Source organism: Lathamus discolor, chromosome 22 (genome assembly GCF_037157495.1).
Source record: "Lathamus discolor isolate bLatDis1 chromosome 22, bLatDis1.hap1, whole genome shotgun sequence".
Taxonomy (NCBI): Eukaryota; Metazoa; Chordata; class Aves; order Psittaciformes; family Psittacidae; genus Lathamus; species Lathamus discolor.
The window spans coordinates 4,746,061-4,766,845 of NC_088905.1; the positions used below are offsets into that span (position 1 = coordinate 4,746,061).

The 20,785-nt window shown below is 67.4% G+C and overlaps 3 protein-coding genes across 5 annotated transcripts; 2 read left to right on the forward strand and 1 right to left on the reverse strand.

Moving 5' to 3' along the window:
* Positions 1-1,481: 1,481 nt before the first annotated feature.
* HR (HR lysine demethylase and nuclear receptor corepressor) lies at positions 1,482-9,311 on the forward strand. The gene is made up of 18 exons (XM_065659109.1): positions 1,482-1,596; positions 2,542-3,330; positions 4,143-4,953; positions 5,387-5,552; positions 5,778-6,208; positions 6,282-6,368; positions 6,450-6,574; positions 6,707-6,782; positions 6,922-7,085; positions 7,190-7,423; positions 7,517-7,688; positions 7,844-7,919; positions 8,074-8,204; positions 8,277-8,381; positions 8,454-8,587; positions 8,655-8,822; positions 8,947-9,066; positions 9,151-9,311. Exons 2-18 carry the CDS (start codon positions 2,584-2,586, stop codon positions 9,211-9,213), a joined length of 3,810 nt encoding a protein of 1,269 aa, XP_065515181.1. The 5' UTR covers positions 1,482-1,596; positions 2,542-2,583; the 3' UTR covers positions 9,214-9,311.
* Positions 9,312-11,345: 2,034 nt separating this feature from the next.
* NUDT18 (nudix hydrolase 18) lies at positions 11,346-14,279 on the forward strand. Its single transcript, XM_065659067.1, has 4 exons — positions 11,346-11,392; positions 12,648-12,827; positions 12,907-13,120; positions 13,555-14,279. Exons 1-4 carry the CDS (start codon positions 11,372-11,374, stop codon positions 14,142-14,144), a joined length of 1,005 nt encoding a protein of 334 aa, XP_065515139.1. The 5' UTR covers positions 11,346-11,371; the 3' UTR covers positions 14,145-14,279.
* Positions 14,280-14,379: 100 nt separating this feature from the next.
* On the reverse strand, positions 14,380-20,523 carry FHIP2B (FHF complex subunit HOOK interacting protein 2B). 3 transcript variants are annotated; one of them, XM_065659161.1, is made up of 17 exons: positions 20,390-20,523; positions 20,230-20,308; positions 19,320-19,453; positions 18,352-18,456; positions 18,099-18,221; positions 17,784-17,948; positions 17,504-17,700; positions 17,315-17,417; positions 17,159-17,235; positions 16,812-17,001; positions 16,567-16,736; positions 16,363-16,485; positions 16,198-16,288; positions 15,974-16,117; positions 15,208-15,348; positions 15,029-15,129; positions 14,380-14,930 (listed from the first exon to the last, which is right to left on the reverse strand). In XM_065659161.1, exons 1-17 carry the CDS (start codon positions 20,432-20,434, stop codon positions 14,825-14,827), a joined length of 2,094 nt encoding a protein of 697 aa, XP_065515233.1. In that variant the 5' UTR covers positions 20,435-20,523; the 3' UTR covers positions 14,380-14,824. The 3 variants fall into 3 exon arrangements, with proteins under 3 accessions (XP_065515233.1, XP_065515232.1, XP_065515231.1); XM_065659160.1 differs by having other exon boundaries at positions 16,567-16,703; positions 19,284-19,453; XM_065659159.1 differs by having other exon boundaries at positions 19,284-19,453; positions 20,390-20,522.
* Between the last annotated feature and the right edge of the window lie 262 nt (positions 20,524-20,785).

The following is a 20,785-nucleotide window of genomic DNA, read 5'->3' on the forward strand; positions in this document are numbered from 1 at the left end:
GCATCAGCCCAGCCGGAGCCGTGATCTCCATGGAGTGGAGGGAGGGAATGGGAAGGGTTTGTCTTTCAGCACCTTCTCATTGCAGGCAGGCTCGGGCTCACCCTCGCCCTGGGCCCTGTCTGGGTCCCCTCCCTGTTCCCTGGCACCCAGTGGGTGCAGTGAGCAGGAGCCGGGCACCGCAGCCCCCCAGACCCTCCCCTTGGTGTCGAGTGGGCCCTGAGGGGATCCCGCTGTGGATTCCCCCATTCTGGAGGTGCAATAGGGGCTGGTGGCACCCGGTGCCCCATTCCGTGGTCAGCAAGGGTTAAGCGCGGTGCCCGCAGGTGCCCGTGGTTCATCAGCTGCTTGGGGAGCTGTGGTTGCTGTAAAGGCGTTGGAGCTCGGCACAGAGTGTCCCTGGGACGCACGTTACATAAACCTGCGTCAGCACCAGCCTGGTTCCATGCCAGGAGCCCAGGAATGGGGGTTCCCAGCTTGGGAGCCCCATTGGGCTGCTGCCCCATGCACCCAGCTGCAGTGGGATGTGGGTGCTGGTGGGTCTGGGGTTGGTGCTGGGTGATACTGGTGCTTTTGGGGGGGTGACACCCACCAGCTGATGGGTCCTGGTTCTCTCCCTGGGCGAAGGATGTAAGTGTCCCAAGTTCTCCTTGGTAGGATGCTATCACAGCAGCCTCGTGCTCTGCCATCAGCCCCTTGAATCTCACCCTGCCCCTTCCTGACTGACTGTCATGGGCTCTGCAACTGGGAGGGGAGAAGAGGAGCTCTGCCTTCATCCCAGGCAGCCGGCGGAGGGATGGTGGCAGTGGGATGAGGCTCAGCTACAACTCAGTGACCTTGGGCTGCTGCATGGGCAAGTAGCACCATGGATTGGGGCCAGATCCTTAATACTTGGGCAAAACAGACGGGGTTACGAGCCCCGGGGGACTCCCACCCCACGGGACGGCCGCATGCCCTGTGCCGGGCGTGCCACCCCCATCCATCCATCCACCCCATCCGCAGGGCTGCAGCGCCGGGCCCATCCCAGTGTCTCTCCCATCCCGGTGTCTCTCATCGGCACCGGGGCGGCTCGACCGCGCTGCTGAACAAAAGGCGCTTTCATTGCCGGGGCAGGACCCAGAGCACCCAGCGCAGCGCACACCTCCCCTTGGCACGGCCACCGCTGCCCCCGGGGCTGGGTGGCACCAGCGGCACCGCGCCGGCTCCGGCGCCAGCAGCCGGCCCTGCCTGCGGAGGCTGCGGCGCATCCACGTCCTGCCCCGCGCCGCTGCACCCCGGCGTGCTCAGAGCCGCCTGGTCCCACCGACGGCCGCGCTCGCCTCTGCCCGTGCCCTCTCCTGGGGTCCCAGCACAGCCGGAGCTCGCAGGGCGGCAGCGGGGGGAGCACGGGGAACCCAAGGCCAATGGAGCACAAAGTCCAGCGCTCGGAGAAGAACACCCCCAGGGCAGCGCGGGCGGCCTTCTGCCTCCTCCAGATCCCGGAGCCGGACCCCTTCAGCCTGTGGGTTTAGGTGCTCCTGCCTGGCTGCGCCTCTCCGGGAGCCGGTGCTGCTGGGGGAGGTCCCTGCGCGTCCTCGGGGTCCCTGATGGACCCTCCAGGTAGCCGCTGCGCTGGGGGGTGCTCATGGAGCTCTTTGTGGTGCTCTGGAGGGGGTGAAGGGCAGGGGACAGCATCACCCTGGTGAGCCCAATGGAGCGGGCATGGCACGCGGTCTGGGACCCGACGTGCTGGAGCATCCTCCCGTGTGGGGCGGGATGGGAGAGTGCAGCTGGGCCCAGCGCTCCGCGGAGTGTGTGTGTGCGTGTGTGTGTGTGTTCCAGGTGTTTCCAGGTGCTCCTGAGCAGGGGCTGGGATGGCAGCATGGGAATGGGGACCTTGAGGCCCCATGGCAGGGGATGCGATGGGGATGGGAGGCTCTGGGGATGCACGCTCCTGTCCCTGTCCCTGCCCGGCCATTGGGGTGGCTCTGTCCTACCCCAGCAGGGCTGCGGGCTCGCCTTGGAGCCCAGCGGTCCCCGTGCCTGTCCCCGGTGGCTCCTCCAGCCGCTGGGACAATGGGGAGGGATGTGACCGGCGTCTCCCGCGAGGGCTGGCTCCGTGTCCCACGTCTGCGTGTGGGACTCCCGGGTGGCGCAGCCGTGTTAATCCATCGGATCTCCGCAGGCATTTCTACCAGGAGGGGCCGCTGGGAGCTTCCCCCTTGCTCCAAACCCTCCTGGGAAGCACAACCCAGCCCTGCCCGGAGGCAAATACCTGCGCGGGGCAAGGCCTCCCTACGCTGCGTGCCAGCAGGCGCTGGGCCAGGCTGGGCACAGGAGGATGGAATGGGACGTGATGGGATGGGGTCGGAACCCTCACACCAGCAGCTGGATCATGGGAAACTGGGATTCCCTTGCTGTGATGGGGATCAGCGTTAGAGGACGGAGCTTGCGGGGGTTGAAAGCAGCCCCCCCCGCACCAACCCCGCCATCCTTGTGCCTCAGTTTCCCCATAGTGCAGCCGTGCACGGCACCATTTATCCATGTCCGTTTCCCTGTCCATAGGGTCCATCCAGCCTGGGAGCACCACATGAGTGGCGGAGCAGCATGGCCAGCGACGCGAGGATGGGGGAGACACCCCCACGATGGAGGAGAGCCCGGGACATAGCGCAGGACGGGATGGAAAGCAGCGGGATGCTCTTCCCAAGCCACAGCGCTGCTGAGCTGGGACTCACGGGCTACCCGGAGCCCGGCAAGCTGAGCTATGGGACGGAGAAGGGGTGCCCCTGGAGGGGCCCCGAGGGATGCTTGGGACCATGTGGCCGCTTGGGCTGCCTCTGCCCTCCGGCCCCACCGTGCCTGCGGGATGCCCTGTGCCAGCCCGAGGACGGAGCCGAGCTCCCCACGCTGCTGCCCCCCAGCAATGGGCAGCCCTGCAAGGAGCACCCCGGGCCGCGGTGGGCAGAGGCCGTGCTGGGCCCCCTGGCTCTCTACAGCCACCGGTACCCCCTGCCCCTGCCGGGGATGGGGACCCCGCGCCCCGGCAAGCCCCGGGCCGCTGCGGGGGACAGGGACGGTGTGGCCCCGGCTCTGCACCACTGCCCCTTCGTCACCGAGAGCAAGCACAGCCCCTTCCTCCTGTCCTCGCTGCTGCCCCCCGCGGCCCCGGCTGAGCCCCCGCTCGGCGGCGGCACGGAGGGATCCAGGGTGATGAGCGACGAGCGCTTCGCTGGCCTGGAATGGTGCCTGGGCTCCTACCCCCCGGCCTGGGGACAGCCCCTCTACCTGGGGGTCCCTCCCAGGGACAAAGAGGCTCCGGCGCCCTTCGGTGGCTGCTCCGGCTCAGGGAATAAGGTAGGGAACGCCGGATGGCGGCGCCGGTGGTGGTCCCTGCTCCCAGGTAGTGATGGGACAAGAGGAACCGGCCTCAAGCTGCACCAGGGCAGGTTCAGATGGAGCTGGGGAACAATTCCTGCCCCAGAGGGTGCTCAGCATTGGAACAGGCTGCCCAGGGCAGGGCTGCAGGCACCGGCCCTGCAAGCGTTCACACCCCATGGAGCCGAGGCCTCAGTGCCATGGGGCACAGGGGTGGCCGTGGCAGTGCTGGGAATGGTTGGACTGGATGGGCTCAAAGCTCTGTTCCAGCCCGGTTGATCCCATGGTTCCCAGGGCTGGCTCCGGAGCGGGCTCTCGGGTGATGGCAGCGCCAGCCTGGTCTGAACCAGGCTGGGAGTGGTGGGGTTGCGAAAGGCGATGCTGGCACCAGTGCCTGGGGTTGGGCTGCACCCAGCATCCGCAGCCCTGGAGCGGGGCACAGCCCCCGGCTCCTGCAGCATGGCAGGGGGGTCCCAGGCCCCCAGGGTGGGGTGATGCAAACCCTGGGCTGAGGGATAGCACGGAGGCGGCGCGATGCGGAGCTGCCAGCCCATGGGTGCGGCAGTGCCTGCGCGGCTCCCCATTCCTATCCCACACAGCAGGGGTGACTCCAGCACCCCACAGGCTCGGTTAACTGGGGCTGGGAAGCAGCTGCCCAGCTTGGGAGGGTGGTGTGGGGAAACTGAGGCAGGGCCATGGGATGCTCCCGGTCACCATCTCCCAGTGCTGCAGGTGATGGATGGGGATGAGGCCCCGCATTGGGGTGACGTGACCCCTCTGCTCCCCTCCAGGAGCTGTGTCTGAAGAAAGAACCCAGTTTCCACCCCCCGGCCAAGGACCAGGCACCGCTGCAGCTGCTGGGCAAGGGACAGGCAGAGCAGGATGGAGACAGGGATGGGGACAGGGATGGGGACACGGTGGTACCCGGTGCCCCATGGAGGGGTGGCTGTGCTCCCCATGCCCGCACGCCTCCCCCCAACACCAGCCACCCCTTTTTCCTCCTGCACCCCAGTGTGGCGGGGAACAGGGGTGGTCCCTGGGTGGGTACCCGGCCCCATGCCACCCATTTCCCCATGGATCCAGGGCCAGGCAGGCCCTCTGAGCCCAAAGACCTGGTGTACCAAAGCCTCCAGCCTGGACCAGGGGAGTTAAACCCATCACCTCCACTCACGGATGGGCATCACCCGTTGGTGCACGCCAAGCCAGAGCATCCCCCAGCTTGTCTGTGCTCCACACCAGGATGCGATGGGTGCCCGGGGATGGGCTGTGGGGTGCTCGGTCCCTTCGAGCCCCCTCTGGCCATGCCTCCCCCCAGCAACCACACCAAGCTGAAGAAGACGTGGCTGACGCGGCACTCGGAGCAGTCGCTGCCACACTCCAAGTCACCCCATGGCGACGGTGGCTGCGAGACACCCGCAGAGGGCAAGCGCTCGGCCAAGCGCCCACACAGCACCACCGATGGAGCCCATGGTGCTGGTGACGGTGCTGGGGCAGCCAAAAGGGGCACTAAAGCCACTGAGCCTGTGGCTGCGGCATGCCAGGGTGGTGGCACAGAGAGCAGAGGGGCCCTGGAGAAAAGGAGGATGGACCTGGAAGAGGGAGGTAAGGCAGAGCGGTGTGCAGTGGGACTGGGGAGAGCGTGGTGGCAGCGCCCCATCCATGGAGGGGGGGAGTTTTGCATCCTGGCTCCCAGTGCCCACAGCACAGGGTGAGGGCTGGGGAACCTGCTGTGCCCAGGGTTTTCCTGATGGGGCTGGGTCCGGCAGCGATTCCTGGGACTGGGATAGAGAGAGAAACGCCTCTTTGGAGCAGCGCAGCATCTTCCATGTGCTGCCCTGGGGAGGCGGCAAGTGCCCCCGCGGGGTTGGAGCCCTCCCTGGGGAGGCGCTGGCGGCTCAGCCTGACCTCCGCAGCTCTCCAGCCCTACTTTCCAGCCCTACTTTCTGCCCCAGTTTCCAGCCCCCGCCGTGCCGTGGGGACACATCAGCCCCGTGCCCCCCCGCCGCTGTGTCCCCATGCGCCGTGTCCCCCGCAGGCCCGCGGGAGCCGTGGTGGCTGCAGAGCGAGCCCTGCACCGCGCTGCCCCGGAGCATCCCTCGTTGCTGCGCCTGCTCCGGCCGTGCCGTGCGGGGCCCCGGCCGGGAGCAGGAGGAGGAAGAGGAGGCACCCGAGAGCTCCTGCAGGTTGCTGCGATTCCGCAGGTGAGCCCCAGGGCCCACGGCCCCGCCGGGGTGAGGGACTCGTGTTGGGATGCGCGGAGCATCCTCCCCGGTCACCTCACTTTAGAACATCCGCCTCAGTCACCCCCGGATGGGGCACCCTTTCCTACCACCCCAGTCATAAGCATCTTGTCTCACCACCGCACTTTGGAGCATCCTCTCCATCACCCCGCTTCAAGCCCTCCCCTCCTGTCCCCTCTCCCTCAGGTTTGCCCTCGGGGCCGACGGGGAGCTGAGCCCCGATGGCTTCTGCACCCTGGGGGAGGCCGAGGAGGAGCTGCTGGAAGCGGCCAGCCCGGAGCGAGGGATCCGGAGCACCGGCAGCAGCCTCTGCCTGGCCAAGTACCTGCTGCGGGTGCTGGGGGACCCCTTCTGCGAGGCCGTCCGCAAGGACAGGGACGTGTGGGCAGGAGCCCCCGAGGGTAAGGGGGCTCTGGGGCCTGGGGTGACCCCGGGGGCCGAGGGGCTGAGGGTTGTGTTTCCCGTAGGGGTAAGAGCCTGGAGGCGAGGGGCAGGAGCCCCCCAGCTCTGTGACTCCTGCCAGCGCGGCTTCTTCAACTCGCACTGGAGCTGCCCCAGATGTGGCTTCCAGATGTGCCCCAAGTGCCACCGCAGCAGGCGGGGGGCTGACGGACATGGTATGGCCGCAGAAGGGGGGCTGCAAAGGGGGGTGTCAGCTCGGCGGGGATGAACACCCCGTTTCTGATGCAGAGGGTCCAGCGTGGCCGCCTGAGTGCATCCCTGGGCAAGCCCACCCCATCGCACCCCTCATCCCCACACAGTTCATCCCCACACGTGGTGAGTGTGCCCCCCACCCCAGGACCCCCCCCCCCTTCAGCCCATTGCCCAGCTCTGACCTCCCTGCGCCCCTGTCCCCAGTCCTGACCCGGCTCTGGAAGCTGCTGCACAAGGTCCGAGCCCAGTTTGGCATCGAGTCTCATTGCCCCTGCGGGGAAGGGGCCGCAGAGCAGAGCCCAGCAGAGCCCCCCCCCGGGAGCAGGCAGGTACGGGGGAGCTGTGGGTATGGGGGGAAAAGGGGGTGCAAATGCAGCCCTACAATAGGACGCATGGGGGGGTTCTGCATGGTGCCAGGCAGGGGATGGGGGATGATGCCTGCATGGACCGGGCTGTTTCAGGAGCTGCCGGGAGCCACGGTGCCGACCCCCCCGCCCAGCGGTGGCCGCACCGACACCTCCCGACCCACCAAGGAAGGTAGGGCCGGCTGTGCCCTCCCCGCCTGGGGACAGCCCTGCCCCGGGGGGGCCGTGGATGCTCCATCGCATCCCAACAGGGCGCTGGTGAGCATTGGAGGGGATGTGGGCAGCCCTGACCCCTTTTACCCCCCAACCAGGGACCACGGAGGAGGGGACCAGGTCACCAGGGCAGGGACCCCCCCGCGGGGCCGTGCACCCCGGCACCCTCTGCGACCTCCTGGCCTCCACCGCTGTGAAGCTGTGCCTGGGGCAGGACGGGGTGCGGATGGCGTTTGCCCCCGTCTCACCCGATTTGCCCAGCGTGAGTCCTGGTGCCCCAACCCCGTGCCCCCAGCCCTCCAGAGGGCTTGGGAGGGGGTCAGAATGGGCTGAGGGGGGACCCACTTGGAATGCTCCCCACCCCAGGACAGCCACTTGACCAGCATCCTGGACAGCATCATCGCTCGCGTGGTGGAGAGGAAGATCCAGCAGCAGGAGGAGGGGGGCGAGATGAGTCCCCCAAGTGCTTCCGACCCCCCCAGCCCACCCAGTCCCCCCGTTTCCCACTGCATCCTGGCTCCCAGTGGGCTGCTGTGGCTGCAGGACCCCGGCCACGCTGCCAAATACGAGCTCTTCCAGGAGCACTGGCGGCAGGGCGAGGTGAGCGCCCTGCTCCCTAGGGATGTATGGGGGCACCATGAATCCCCCCAGCCGCATCCTGGCCCTCCTGAGCCCCCCCTGCTGCCCCGGCAGCCTGTCCTGGTTTCAGGGCTGCAGAAGCGGCTGGAGGAGCGGCTGTGGGGGCCCGAATCCTTCCGCTCCTGCGGGATGGAGCGGGTGCTGGAGGTGGTGAACCTGCGGGCACCGGACACCCGCATCCGGGTGAGCAGCCAGGAATTCTGGGATGGCTTCACCGCCAGCGCAGGTAAGTGGTGGATGAGTCTTTGGGCCTCAAGCGCTATTCCAGAGGTGGGGAGCCAGCCCATGCATCCCCCCCCCCCCCCCGCAATGTGCCCAGAATCGCTACCCCTGCATCCCCATCCCTGCATCCCCGTGTGATGCAGTGCTTCCTGCCCACAGCATCCCCGGAGCTGGACCAGGGCAGTGGGGACTTGCTGAAGCTGGAAAGTGGCTTTGGGGACATGGATCTGTGTCGGTAGGTGATGGCAGAGGCTTCACCAGCGTGGGTGCCCCTTCCCCTTGCCACTTGGGTACCGGATCCTGCAGCAACAAGATGCATCCCGGTGTGGGATGCAGGAGGCAGAGCTGCAGGAGTGTGGTGCCGCTTGAGCAACATTCCTGTGTCACAGGGCCACCAACCTGAGTGCCAGCTTGCCACTGCCTGAGTACTGCGGGTCCAGCGGCCGCCTCAACCTGGGCACGTACCTGCAGGGACACTGGGTCCAGCACTGGCTGCACCCACGTGTCTGTGCAGCCTATGGTGAGTGCTGGAGGCCTGGGGGTGAATTGGGGTCCCCCCTACCCGTGCCAACGATGGGTGATCACATTCCAGGCGTGATGCCCCAAGACCGGACCATTGGGACCAAAGCCCTGACGGTGGAGGTGACCGACTCCATCAACATCCTGGTGCACGCTGGGCAGCCGGCGGCTCAGCAGGGTAAGGCAGGAGCAGTGGGGGGGGGGGGTACCCCCATCCTGGTCCTACCCCTGAGCACCCCCTTTCCTGCAGCCATGCTCTTGCAAGCCGAGGATGTAGATGCTGCCCTGAAGGAGCGGCTCCGGGATGCTGGCAGCTGCCCCGGTGCCTTGTGGCACATCTTCCGTGCTGAGGATGCCGGCCGCATCCAGGGTTTCTTGCAGAAGGTGGGTGCCATCACCCCTGGGCACAACCCCGCTGCCCCTGGGTCCTCTCACCCCATGTCCCCTACAGGCACGTGAGGACCAAGGACAGGACGGGGCGGCCATGGAGGAGCAGCCTGGTCCCTACCTGGACCTCTCACTGCGGACGCGGCTGCGCCAGGAGTGCGGGGTGAGCGGCTGGACCCTCCTGCAGTGCCTGGGGGACGCGGTGCTGGTCCCTGCGGGGGCTCCACACCAGGTAGGCAGCTCTGACACCCCCCCCCACAAATGGTGTCAATGGCTGGGGGAAGCTTTGCCAAAGCCCCTTGGGGAAAAAGAGGCAGGGCTGAACCCTGGTTGCTGATTCCTATGTCCCCGGGCAGGTTCAGACCCTCACCAGCACCATCAGTGTGGAGCAGCGGTTCCTCTCGCCGGAGCACATCGCGCAGCTCCGGGACCACAGCACAGACCCCCCCGGGACCACGCAGCAGCTCTGTGCCCGGGTGGGTGGGTGATGGTGAGGGGCTGTGGAGGAAGGGTCCTGGTGTGGGGGGAAGCGGTGCTGACCCCTGTTTGCACCCTTGCAGCTCGACAGCATGATCTTCTGTGCTGTGCGGGAGGCTGTGGGAGTGCTGTGGGGATGCAAGTGAGGAGGATGAGGATGAAGATGCTCGGACACAGCCGCGGTGCTGCAGGGAGATGGGGACGGGCAGCTCTTGTTTGGTGCTTTGCCCCAAGAAGCTCAGGAGCAGGGAATAAAAGTGCAGCAAGCCGGGACCACCGGCACCACCAGCACCCGCCTCTGGGTCTCCTGTGCAGCATCGGTCCCTCCATCCCCATCCGCAGTGGCCCAGGGCTGGGGGGGGCAGAGCCGGGGGCACCGGTGAGATGAGTTTGGCGCAGGCTCTGCGCTGGCAGCCTCGCACAGAACTGGGTCTCACAGCACAGAGGTTCAGACCCCGGCGGCAGCTCCGTCCGGCCCTGCTGCGGGAGGGAAACCGGCCCGAAGGGTCCTCTGGAGGGCAGGAGCAGCGCGTCCATGGAGCACGGTGCCAACAGCACCGGGAGCACAGCGGGGACTCCCATTGGTGGTAACAGTGCAGTCATCACCGTGCTATGGGCACAGTGAGACGGGCACAATGCGATGTGCACAGTGCGATGGGCACTGTGTGATGGGCGCTGTGTGACGGGCACAGTGCGGTGGGCACAGTGCGATGGGCGCTGTGTGATAGGCACTGTGTGATGGGCACAATGCGATGGGCACAATGCGATGGGCGCTGTGCGATGGGCGCTGTGTGACGGGCACAGTGCGATGGGCACAGTGCGATGGGCACAGTGCGATGGGCGCTGTGTGACGCTGTGTGACGGGCACTGTGTGACGGGCACAGGGCGATGGGCACAGTGTGATGGGCGCTGTGTGATAGGTGCTGTGTGATGGGCACAGTGCGATGGGCGCAGTGCGATGGGCGCTGTGCGATGGGCGCAGTGCGATGGGCGCAGTGCGGTGGGCGCTGTGCAATGGGCACAGTGCGATGGGCACAGTGCGATGGGTGCAATGCGATGGGCGCTGTGCAATGGGCGCAGTGCGATGGGCACAATGCGATGGGTGCAATGCGATGGGCGCAGTGCGGTGGGCGCTGTGCGATGGATGCAGTGCGATGGGCGCTGTGCGATGGGTGCAGTGCGATGGGCACAGTGCGATGGGCGCAGTGCGATGGGCGCTGTGTGACGGGCACAGTGCGATGGGCACAGTGCGATGGGCACAGTGCGATGGGCGCTGTGTGATGGGCTCTGTGTGATGGGCACAATGCGATGGGCACAATGCGATGGGCGCTGTGCGACGGGCGCTGTGTGACGGGCACAGTGCGATGGGCGCAGTGCGATGGGCGCAGTGCGATGGGTGCAGTGCGATGGGCGCAGGGCGATGGGCGCAGTGCGATGGGCAGAGTGCGATGGGCGCAATGCGATGGGCGCAGGGCGATGGGCGCAGTGCGATGGGCACAGTGCGATGGGCGCAGTGCGATGGGCGCAGTGCGATGGGCGCAGTGCGATGGGCACAGTGCGATGGGCGCAGTGCGATGGGCGCAGTGCGGTGGGCGCAGTGCGATGGGTGCAATGCGATGGGCGCAGTGCGATGGGCGCAGTGCGATGGGTGCAGTGCGATGGGCGCAGTGCGATGGGCGCTGTGTGACGGGCACAATGCGATGGGTGCAGTGCGATGGGCGCAGTGCGGTGGGCGCAGTGCGATGGGCGCAATGCGATGGGCACAGTGCGATGGGCGCAGTGCGATGGGCGCTGTGTGACGGGCACAGTGCGATGGGCGCAGTGCGATGGGTGCAGTGCGATGGGCACAGTGCGATGGGTGCAGTGCGATGGGCGCAGTGCGGTGGGCGCAGTGCGGTGGGCGCTGTGTGATAGGCACAGTGCGATGGGCGCAGTGCGGTGGGCGCAGTGCGGTGGGCGCTGTGTGATGGGCGCAGTGCGATGGGCGCAGTGCGATGGGTGCAATGCGATGGGCACAGTGCGATGGGCGCAGTGCGATGGGTGCAATGCGATGGGCGCAGTGCGGTGGGCGCTGTGTGACGGGCGCAGGGCGGTGCCGGTAACCACGGCGCCACCGCGGCGCGAGGGGCGCTCTGCAATGGGCGCAACGAGACGGGAACGGCGCCACGGGCCCCACCCTCGCCACGCCCCTTCCCGGCGCCTTTAAGACCAAACCCTTTCCCGCGGCCGCGCGAGAAGTGGCGCCACAACCAACCAATAGGAAGCGAGCTGGCTTTAAGGCCTAACCAATGAGCGGCGAGCGGGATGGGCGGGGCCGGTGACGCGGTGAGTGTCCCGGTGCATGCGCGGGAACAGGGGGAAACCGGGGGTGGGGGGGCTACGGCGTGCGGGGGGCACCTTCCCCCCCCATTGCACCCCCAGACCTGCCCCATTGCACCCCTAAACCCCCCCAAACCTGCCCCATTGCACTTTAACCCCCCAAACCCTTCCCTTCTGCGTCCTGCACTCCAAATCCTTCCTCTGTTGCGCCCCGCAGCCCACGTCCTTCCCCGTTGCACCCCGCAGCACCCCAAGCGCTGCCCCATTGCACCCTGAATCCCCCAAACTTTGCCCCATTGCACCGCGCACCCCAAACCCTTCCCTTGCTGCACCCTGCAAACCCTGTCCCTGGCACGTCTCCCCTTTGAGCCTATCCCCCATCACCGCCCATCACCCTGCAGCCCACCTCGCCCCCGTGCACCCCGCAGCCCCTCCCGCGCACCCCATCCTTCCCCTGCATCCCCCTGCAGTCCAGCACGCCCTGGCCCCCGCAGCCCTGGCCCAGTCCCCCCAGCTCCCCGCCGGGCATCCCGCAGTCCAGCCGCCCCCTGCCCCTCAGCATCCCGCAGTCCAGCCGCCCGCTGTCCCCCAGCATCCCGCAGTCCAGCCGCCCGCTGCCCCCGTGCTTCCTGCAGTCCAGCCAGCCCTTCACGTACTTCAGGTTCCCGGCCACGCCGCAGTCCAGCCAGCCCGTCCCGTACCGCAGCGCTCCCTCCATCCCCCGGTCCAGCCAGCTCTTCCCTTACAGCCCGCTCCAGCCCAGCCAGCCCTTCCCGTCCCGCGCCCCCCCATGCCTCCCGCAGTCCAGCAAACCCTTCCCGTACCGCAGCCCCCCCCGCCTCCTCCCCAGGCACCGCGACCCCTTCCCGTACTATTTCCCCCCGTACAGCCCCTGCTGCGCCCCGCTGGGAGTCCCCCAGTCCAGCTGGCCCTTTCCCTACTGCCCCCATCCCCACATCGCCAAAGCCACTGAGCCCTTCCCCTGCTCCGTGGCCCTCCAGCCCAGCAGATCCTTCCCCTCTTACACCCCCCTCCACATCCCCCAGTCCAGCAAGCCCTTCCCCAGCAGCACCCCCCCACCAGGGGACCCCTTCCTGCATTACGCATCCCCGTGCCCCCCGCAGTCACCGGAGCCCCTTCCTCACCATCCCCTCCAGCGCCGGGGCTCCCCCCCGCCTCGCTTGCACGTCTGGGGGGTGCCCTCCCCGCCCCAGCACCCTGCTACCCCCTAAGGGGGGTCCTGTGCTCCCCACCTGCCCAGCCGGCCCGCGGGGACCCTGCGCCCATGGGGGAGGCTCCGGTGGCGGAGCTGGATGTGGTGCTGGACGGCGGCGGGTTGGAGGTGGGGGGCAGCTTTGAGGGTCCCCCGCAGCCCACCGACCCCATCCGCCTGGGGAAGAACGTCTGCTACGTCGTCCTGGCTGTGCTCTTCAATGAAGAGGTGAGGCACACCCCCCCTTGCCTCGTGGGACCCCCATCCATGGGTGCTGGAGCCCACTGACCCCTCTCCATCCCTGCAGGACCGGGTGCTGCTGGTGCAGGAGGCCAAGCCCGAGTGCCGCGGGAAGTGGTACCTGCCTGCGGGCAGGATGGAGCCCGGCGAGAGCATCGTGGCTGCCATGAGGAGGGAGGTGAAGGAGGAGACGGGGCTGGAGTGTGAACCCCTCACCCTGCTGGCACTGGAGGAGCGGGGCCCAGCCTGGATCCGCTTCGCCTTCCTCGCGCGCCCCACTGGTGCGTGACGGTGCCTTGGGGATGGGGGGAAGGACGGGACTGTTCTGCCAGCCCTGTGCTGGGGCAGTGGGTTCCCCCAGCCAGCCCTGTGATGGGCATCGGCATCCCCAGCCAGCCCTATGCCAGGTCACCGGTGTCCTCTGGCACCTTCGTGCCAGGGCATCATCATCAGCCCCTGCCACCCCGGTGATGGGCACCAGTGTTCCCTGCCAGTGTTGTGCCAGGGCATCGCTGTCCCTTGCCAGCACCATCACCAGGACAGGCACACCCTGGAAAGCTCTGTCCTGGGGTCCCAGTGCCCCCCGTCATCGCCATGATGATGCCTGGCTCGCCCCACCACCCTGTACCCGGGCTCTGACACCCCACAGCCCGGTCCTGGGGTCCCGCCGTGTCCCCCCATCACCACCCCAGGACATCGCTGTCTCTGCCTGCAGGCGGGACCCTGAAGACCCTGGCGGAGGCCGACGCTGAGTCCCTGCAGGCCGCGTGGTGGGCAGGGGACCCCCGCGCGCTGCCGCTGCGCGCCCCCGACATCCTGCCCCTGCTGGACCTCGCTGCGCGCTACCGCCGCTGCCCCCCGCACCCTCCGACGCTGCCGCAGGAGCTGCCCTGCGCCCGGCTCTGCCTGCGCCTCCTCATCGCCTGCCCCGGGGCCGCCGGGGACCTCTGGGTGCTGCTGGCCTCGGCCGGGCCCCCGCATCTGCCCGTGCTTGCCTGCGGCGCGTCCCCGGCCGAGCTGCGCGGGGGCTTGCGCCTGCCCGTGCTGCAGCTGCTGCGGGGCTGCCTGAGCCCCGCGCCCGCCCCGGGCCCGATGGGGCTGCTGGGGCTGCAGCACCGCGCTGGGGGCGCCGGGGGGGCCGATGGCGTCTGCTTCAACGTGGTGCTGAGCATCGCGCCCGGCAGCCCCGGCGCTGAGCCCCCCGAGCCGCGCAGCCCCGCGTTCCGCTGGTGGCACGTGGAGGAGCAGGGCTTGAGGGGTCGCATCCTGCAGCGGCTCCGCGCCGCGGTGCCCGTGCGCAGCTGAGCCCTGGCAGTGGGGGTCCTGATTGCGGAGAGCCCCAGGGGGTGGTTTGGGGCAGGACGTGGTGCTGCGTCCTGGGCTTGGGGTGCTGAGCTCCAGGCACAGCAGAAATAAACCCGGCTGCTGCTGCTGCTTGCACCCTTGACTGGAGCTGGATGCGGATGGCGAGTGTGGAGCTGGGTTTTGGGGGTGCTTGGGCAGGGGGACAGCACTGCATTGATCGAAGGGACGCAGCGTGTGATGCTCACAGCTTTATTACAGCAGAGTCCCATCACCCAGGGGACCCTGAGCAGGGGCTGGGGTGCACCAACCCTGCCAGGCAGGAGCCACACACACACAGCACCACACACCCCATGTCCCCATGGGGACATGATTGAGTTATTGCAGCCGAGGCATCGCCCCGTGCAGAGAGGACAGCACCGAGCCCGCACAGCCCATCCTGCCCCCAGAACGTCCTGCTTGAGGCTGGGGGAGCAGGAACCCACCACCCAGGAGGGAGCGCAGCGTGGGGGCACCCTGCACCCCGAGGGGTGCGCCCGGTGCTGGGCATCAGCACCTCTGCGTTGGCCAAGGACTCGGAGCCTCCTCTTCCTCTTCCCCAGTGCCCTTCCCGCGGTGCCACGCAGGGCCAGCACAGCACGGCCAGAAAGGGGGTGCTTGATGGGGGTCCAGGGAGCTGCAGCTCAGGGGGGCCCCTCTGGTGGCCCCTTGACCAGGGCGATGGCAGCCAGCTCTTTGCAGAACTCCTCCAGCACCACCACCCCCTTGAAGAGCATCGTATGGTCCAACCTGTGGGGGGGATGAGTGATGGGGGGGGGGATGTGGGGTAAAACACCCCCAAAACATCCCCAAGGGGCATTTCCCCCCGTGGTGGCCCCAGCACTCACTGCTCTCCCGGCACCAGCCCCAGGAGCTGCCGCCGCACCAGCAGCAACTTAGCCCTGAACTGGGGCACGCGCTGCAGCCGCTGCATCAGGTCCCCGATCACCTGCATGGAGGGAGGGAGAAGATTCAGGTCCTGTCTCGGGGCGGGGATCCCCATGTCCCCGTCCCCCAGAGGCGTTACCCGGACGAGGACGGAGAAGAGCGAGCGGCAGCCGGGGGCCAGGCTGAGGTAGGGGTCCAGCAGGTACTCGTGCAGGTGGGGATGGGGCAAGGCGGCCAAGCGGGACAGCACCGAGGTCACCTGCAGGTTCAGGCTGTAGGGCTGGGGATGGGGGGGTGCTCAGCAGCGGCTGGTTGTCACCAACCCCCCCACAGGGACCTCAGCCCATCCCCACCAACGGGACCACGGAATCCTGGAATGGTTTGGGTTGGAAGGACCTTAAGATCATCCAGTGCCAACCCCTGCCACGGGCAGGGACCCCTTCCACTGGAGCAGCTTGCTCCAAGCCCCTGTGTCCAACCTGGCCTTGAGCACTGCCAGGGATGGGGCAGCCACAGCTTCTCTGGGCACCCTGTGCCAGCGCCTCAGCACCCTCACAGGGAAGAGCTTCTGCCTTATCTCCAGCCTGAACTTGCCCTGTTTCAGTTTGAACCCATCACCCCTTGTCCTATTGCTACAGTCCCTGATGAAGACCACAGTGGTTGTGGACACCACTGATGCTCTTGGTGACTTTACTCCCACTAAGGGGGTCCTGGATGCTGGAAGCAGGGCTGCTCCATCCAACGTGGTTTCCATGGCAACAGCCAAAGCATCTTCTATTCAACCCCTGACCCCAGCCAAGACAAAGGCTGCATCAGCCTGGAGAGCCTTTTGGAGAACTCCCCCAGGACACGCAGAGCATGGTGGGGACCAGATCCACCCCCTGCATCCTGCTGGCACCCTCTACCTGGTCCAGGATCCGCGCCATCCGGTCAAACAGCACCTTGAGGAAGTGACCTTCATAAAACACCACTTCGGGCTGGCAGGAGTCGAGGGGACGGGGGGCCCTGGGCCACCCCCACGGGGCTGCGCTGTCCCGGCACGCCTGGACCTGGTGTGGGGGGGGTGATGCTGGGTGGGATCCAGAGTGGGGACCAGCACTTCCAGGCATGGGCCCCCCCAGACACTCACCATTGCCAGCGCATCATGCACGTAGGTGTCGTAGCCGCCTTCCTCCATGCACGAGGAGGTCTTTGCCTCCTCGGGAACCAGGCAGAGGAAGCTGGAAGTGATGGGAGAGGGATGGGGAGAGGGATGCAGCCCCCCCATGCTGGGAGAACCCCTGGGAATCCCTACCTGCTCACCACCTCGCTCACTTGCCCCTTCCCTGATGGGGCTGATCCTGATGGAAGCTTTTTCACCATCCCAAAGCTAGAGTCTGGGAATCCATCGGTGAAGTAAGGATCCTCCTCCAGGTCCCTGCGGGGCCGGCACAGGGGTGTCAGCAGGGTGGGCAGAGAGGGGCTCGCACCTTACCCTGCCCTGCTCCCCTTCACTCACAGCGCATCCTCCTCGTGCTCCAGCTCGGGGGGTCCGCGCTCCTCGGGGACAAGGGGGGTTCTCTGCAGGTACCCCCTGGCCTCCAGGTTCCGCAGCACCAGGTTGCGTGCGATGTGCTCGTGGGGCTTCTGCAGGAGCTGCTCGAAGAGCCTCAGGCTGGCCAGGCTGATCTGGGGCACGAGGAGCAGGGGGTATATGGGCACAGCCCCACGGCACCGCCCGCGCCCCAGCAGGATGGGGCTCACCTCGTCGCAGAGGTGGTCGCAGCGGTCGATGAGGTGGGTGCGCAGGGAGTGGGGGGCGTCCCCCGGGGTCTCCGGGTGCTGGTCTGGCCCCAGCAGGAAGAGCACGAGGCGCCGGAGCAGGGCGGGAGCCCGGACCTGCCGCACTGTGCCCACCAGCATGGCCGTGGCGCTGAGCACCGCGCGCTCGGACCTGTGGGATGGGAGGGATGCGGGAGGGTGCCCTGGGGGGGCACCGCAGCGGGGACCCCGCGCTCCCAGCCCCGCAGGGGGCACAGAACCACAGCCTGGTTTGTGCTGGACGGGACCCCGGAGCTCACCCAGCTCCAAGCCCTGCCCCGGACACTCACACCTGCAGGAGCTGCGGCCGCAGGATGCCCTGGAAGAACGTCTCCTCCACGGCCCCAGCGATGGCCTCTGCCACAACCTACGGCGAAGGCAGGGGCTGAGCCTGGCACGGGCACGGCGCTGCCCCTGCTCGGAGCCAGCAGCTGGGTGCTCCTTACCGGGTGTGCGCCCAGCACCAGCTCATCGAGGTAATCCAGCCAGCCGAGGAAGGCAGCCACGCTCTCCTTCGCGGGGAAAGCGCCATCCCCAGCACCCTGCGACCTGCGCGGGGCACAGCACGCGGGGCTGCAGCAGCGCCCTGAGGGTGCCAGGGGACACCCCCCCCCCCCCCGCAGTGCCCACCTCACCTCCAGCTTGTCCTCTCCATGGCGAGGACATCGGCAGGGTCGGTGCCCGCGGGCACGGCGCTGTGCAGGTCACAGAGGTGCTGGGTCAGCAGCGGGCACAGGGCGCTGCTCTGCACCAGGCAGGCAGCAGCCGCCTCCTGCGCCAGCCCCGCCAGCAGCAGCAGGTTCTCCCGAGCCTTCATCGCCACCCGGCCCTTCTGTGAGGAGGAGGAGGAGGAGGAGAGGCAGCACCATGCGGACACAGGCACCACGGCCCCTCCTTGCGACCCTTTCTCTGTACCTTGCTCTTGCACAGCCCCACCAGGGATGTGATGAAGTTGTGGTCCCGCCGTGGTGGGGAGGGCTCGGCACGGGGGGAGCCCGAGGCAGGGCCGGAGGGATGCTCCGTACCCTCTTCCATGGCCGGCAGCTCCTTGGCTCTCATCCCATTCGGGATGCTTTTGCCCTGGAGAGGAGGAGCATCACAGCCACCGCCTGCATGCCCCTCACCCCGAGGAGCTGTGCACTGGGCATGGAGCTGCAAAGCATGTGGAAAAGCTCCACGAACCCCACAGACGACCCCATACACAGCCCCACACACCCAGGGGCTGCTCACCTCCAGGATGTACATCAGCAGCGTGGGATCCTGCTTGATCTTCATGCAGAGGACGGCCACAAACTGCACCTCCTCCTTCTCCAAGCCGGAGCCCAGGCGGTCACCGCTGAGCTGGAGCAGCTTCTGCAGGGCACGGAGCGGGTGCTGGGTGCTCTCCCACCCTGCCCCGTTACCATGAGCAGCATCGGGCAGGGATCTGGGCAGCCCCAGCACCGCCACCGCCGGTGGCACCGCTGCTGTGTCCGGGGCTCACCTTCACCGGCCTGTGCACGTTGAGGTAGTGCAGGAGCGGGTGCTGCACTTGGCCCAGCACCCGGCTGAAGAAGAGGAGGACCTGCTGCCTCATCCCGGGCGGGTACTGGGGGGGATATGGGGACAAGCATCAGCAAGGGCCCCATTACCTGTCTGCGTACCCCAATTCCCCTGTCATCACCCCCACTCGCCCGCGGGGTCACCCAGCGGCCAGCACGGGGGGCTTGCACCAACACCCTCAGCACAGACCTTGCTTTTGCTCCCCCAAAATGATGTAAAAGGACCCCCCCCACCCCGGCCCTGCCCCTGACTCCCTTTAGCAATTGGGAACTGAACTCCTCTACGCTGAGCTATCCCAAGGGGATTATTTCCCTTTCCCCACAATGTTAAAACCCAGCACCCCAAATATCCAAACCCTGCCAGCCATGGAAGGAGCAGCACGTTCCTGAAGCTCAGCAACTGCTATTGGATGAATAAAAAGCTATTTATATGGAGCCTACTTATTATTAGCAACAGAAGAAGATCAGAGTTGTTGTATTTGGACTAAATGACCTCCGGGGGTCCCTTCCAACCCAAACTGCTCTGTAACCCTGTGATGTTTTGGGCAGTGTTTACTTGGAGAGGTGTCTAGAAGCAAACAGCTGCTGGTGTGGAAAACACCCTTCTCCTGCAGGCAGGAATGGGATGGGGAGCAAGAGCCATTTGGAAGAGCAGCAGAAAGGATTCCAATGGGGATCTTACACTGAGCAATCCCCTGAGGAAAGCCAAGCATCCCAAGGTCGCACTCCACAACCTCCCCTTGCCCAGCTGGAAGAGCTTCAAAACCAAAGGGCCAGAGCAACACCACGCAAAGCAGCCGGGAAGGGCAGTGGGTGCTGCTGTGTAGGGGGCTCAGCCCCCCAGAAATGGCTCTCCCCGTGCTGGTGCACCCACCTCCGCCTTGCCCAGCGTGCTGAGGGTCTCCAGCACCTTGTGCTGCAGCAGGTACTCGAGGCACGGCCCGGCCTCTCCCGCTGGGAACTGCTTCTCCTCATAGACCAGGATGTCCAGCATCTGCCTGAGGCGCCAGGGGATGTCCGTCTGCCTGGCCGGGATGCTCTCGTCTGCGGGCGCAGGAACTGGGCGCTGTGGTGCGTGCCCCCCAAGGCAACGGGAGCCATGCACGGGGCGGGGGGGCCCAGATCCCAACCCCGGGGAGCATTCCCCAGCCGTGCCGGCCCGGAATCCCGCTCCATGGCGGGGACGACGCTAGATGGCAATGCGCGGACGGGCTCCCAGCTTCCCCTTCCGCTCCTGGCCTACCGGAGCGGCCGGGCCCGGTGGGAGCTGCCCATTGCCAGCCCCGGAACCCCACCGGGAGGAGGGGGGGATGTGGGAGCCGAGCGGGGAGGACCGAGACCCTGCTGGGGAAAGGGATGGAGCTCCCCAGGTCCCGTTTTTGGTGCCCCCCAAAGCAGCGTGTTCCCAAAGGGATGTGTTCCCCGGAGCTCAGTACCCCTCATGCTGACCCCAGTGGTGTGCGGGGGGGGGTCAGGGCCGCACAAGGCCAAGCACCCTGCTGGATAAGTCCTCCTCGGTGTCCCGTACCAAAGCCCCCCCAAACCAGGTCAGCTGCCCTGTACCAGGATCAGCACGGTGCCCCGCTACCGCACAGGGTGCCAACCAGAGCATGCGTCCCAGTCCAACGGGTCCCATTCCAGGGCACCAGGACCCCCTCCTGGGCACTGGGACCTTATTCCCAGGCTATGGAACCCCCTCTTAGGGCATGGGGCCCCCCTTCCAGGACACAAAGACCCCGCTCCCAGGCCACAGGACTTTATTCCCACACCACACAGACCCCATCCCAGGGCACGGGACCCTCTCCCCCCACCCCACTCACCCGTGGCCTCCAGGTAGTAGCCGGTGATGCCCTTCCAGTGCTCGGTGAAGGCTTCCAGCAGGTCCACGCTGGGCTCCCGCTGTGCACAACCGGGACAGGGGTCAGGGACGCTCAGAACCCCCCCGTTCCCGTTCCTGCTCCCGCTCCCGTTCCTGCTCACCGTCTCCACCGCCTGCTGCAGCAGCGCTCCCAGCCGGCTCAGCATGGCTCTGCCGCCGGTACCGGCACCGGCACCGGAACGGGCACCGGAACCGAGCTCAACCCCTCCGCCCTCCACAGCGCCCCGCCGCGGTGGCTCCGGGCAGGGCAGGGGAGGGCCGCCGGGACGGGACCTCCCCCGGCGGCTCCGGAGCCGGAGGGAAGGGGATGGGGCGGGGAAAGGGGAAGGGGAAGGAGGGGTTTGGGGGGGGGGGGGGAGTGTTTGAAAGGTCCCCACAGCACCGAAAGCGCAGCGGGGGCGGCCCTGGGCTGGGGAACGGGGACAGCCCCCCCGGAACACCTCGCACCGGGCTGGAGACAGCCCCAAGCGCCGGGACGAGGATGTTCCCCATGCGCC

Coding starts and splice junctions, on each gene's coding strand:
- HR (XM_065659109.1), top strand. CDS start 2,584: ATGGCCAGCGACGCGAGGATGGGGGAGACACCCCCACGATGGAGGAGA. Junction 6,575..6,706: donor CCCCCCCCGGGAGCAGGCAG/GTACGGGGGAGC, acceptor GGGCTGTTTCAG/GAGCTGCCGGGAGCCACGGT. Junction 8,205..8,276: donor ACGTGTCTGTGCAGCCTATG/GTGAGTGCTGGA, acceptor ATCACATTCCAG/GCGTGATGCCCCAAGACCGG.
- NUDT18 (XM_065659067.1), top strand. CDS start 11,372: ATGGGCGGGGCCGGTGACGCG. Junction 11,393..12,647: donor TGGGCGGGGCCGGTGACGCG/GTGAGTGTCCCG, acceptor CCACCTGCCCAG/CCGGCCCGCGGGGACCCTGC. Junction 12,828..12,906: donor CTGTGCTCTTCAATGAAGAG/GTGAGGCACACC, acceptor CCATCCCTGCAG/GACCGGGTGCTGCTGGTGCA.
- FHIP2B (XM_065659159.1), bottom strand. CDS start 20,434: ATGCTGAGCCGGCTGGGAGCGCTGCTGCAGCAGGCGGTGGAGACG. Junction 17,418..17,503: donor ATGGAGAGGACAAGCTGGAG/GTGAGGTGGGCA, acceptor TGCCCCGCGCAG/GTCGCAGGGTGCTGGGGATG. Junction 16,737..16,811: donor GCGACCACCTCTGCGACGAG/GTGAGCCCCATC, acceptor CTCGTGCCCCAG/ATCAGCCTGGCCAGCCTGAG.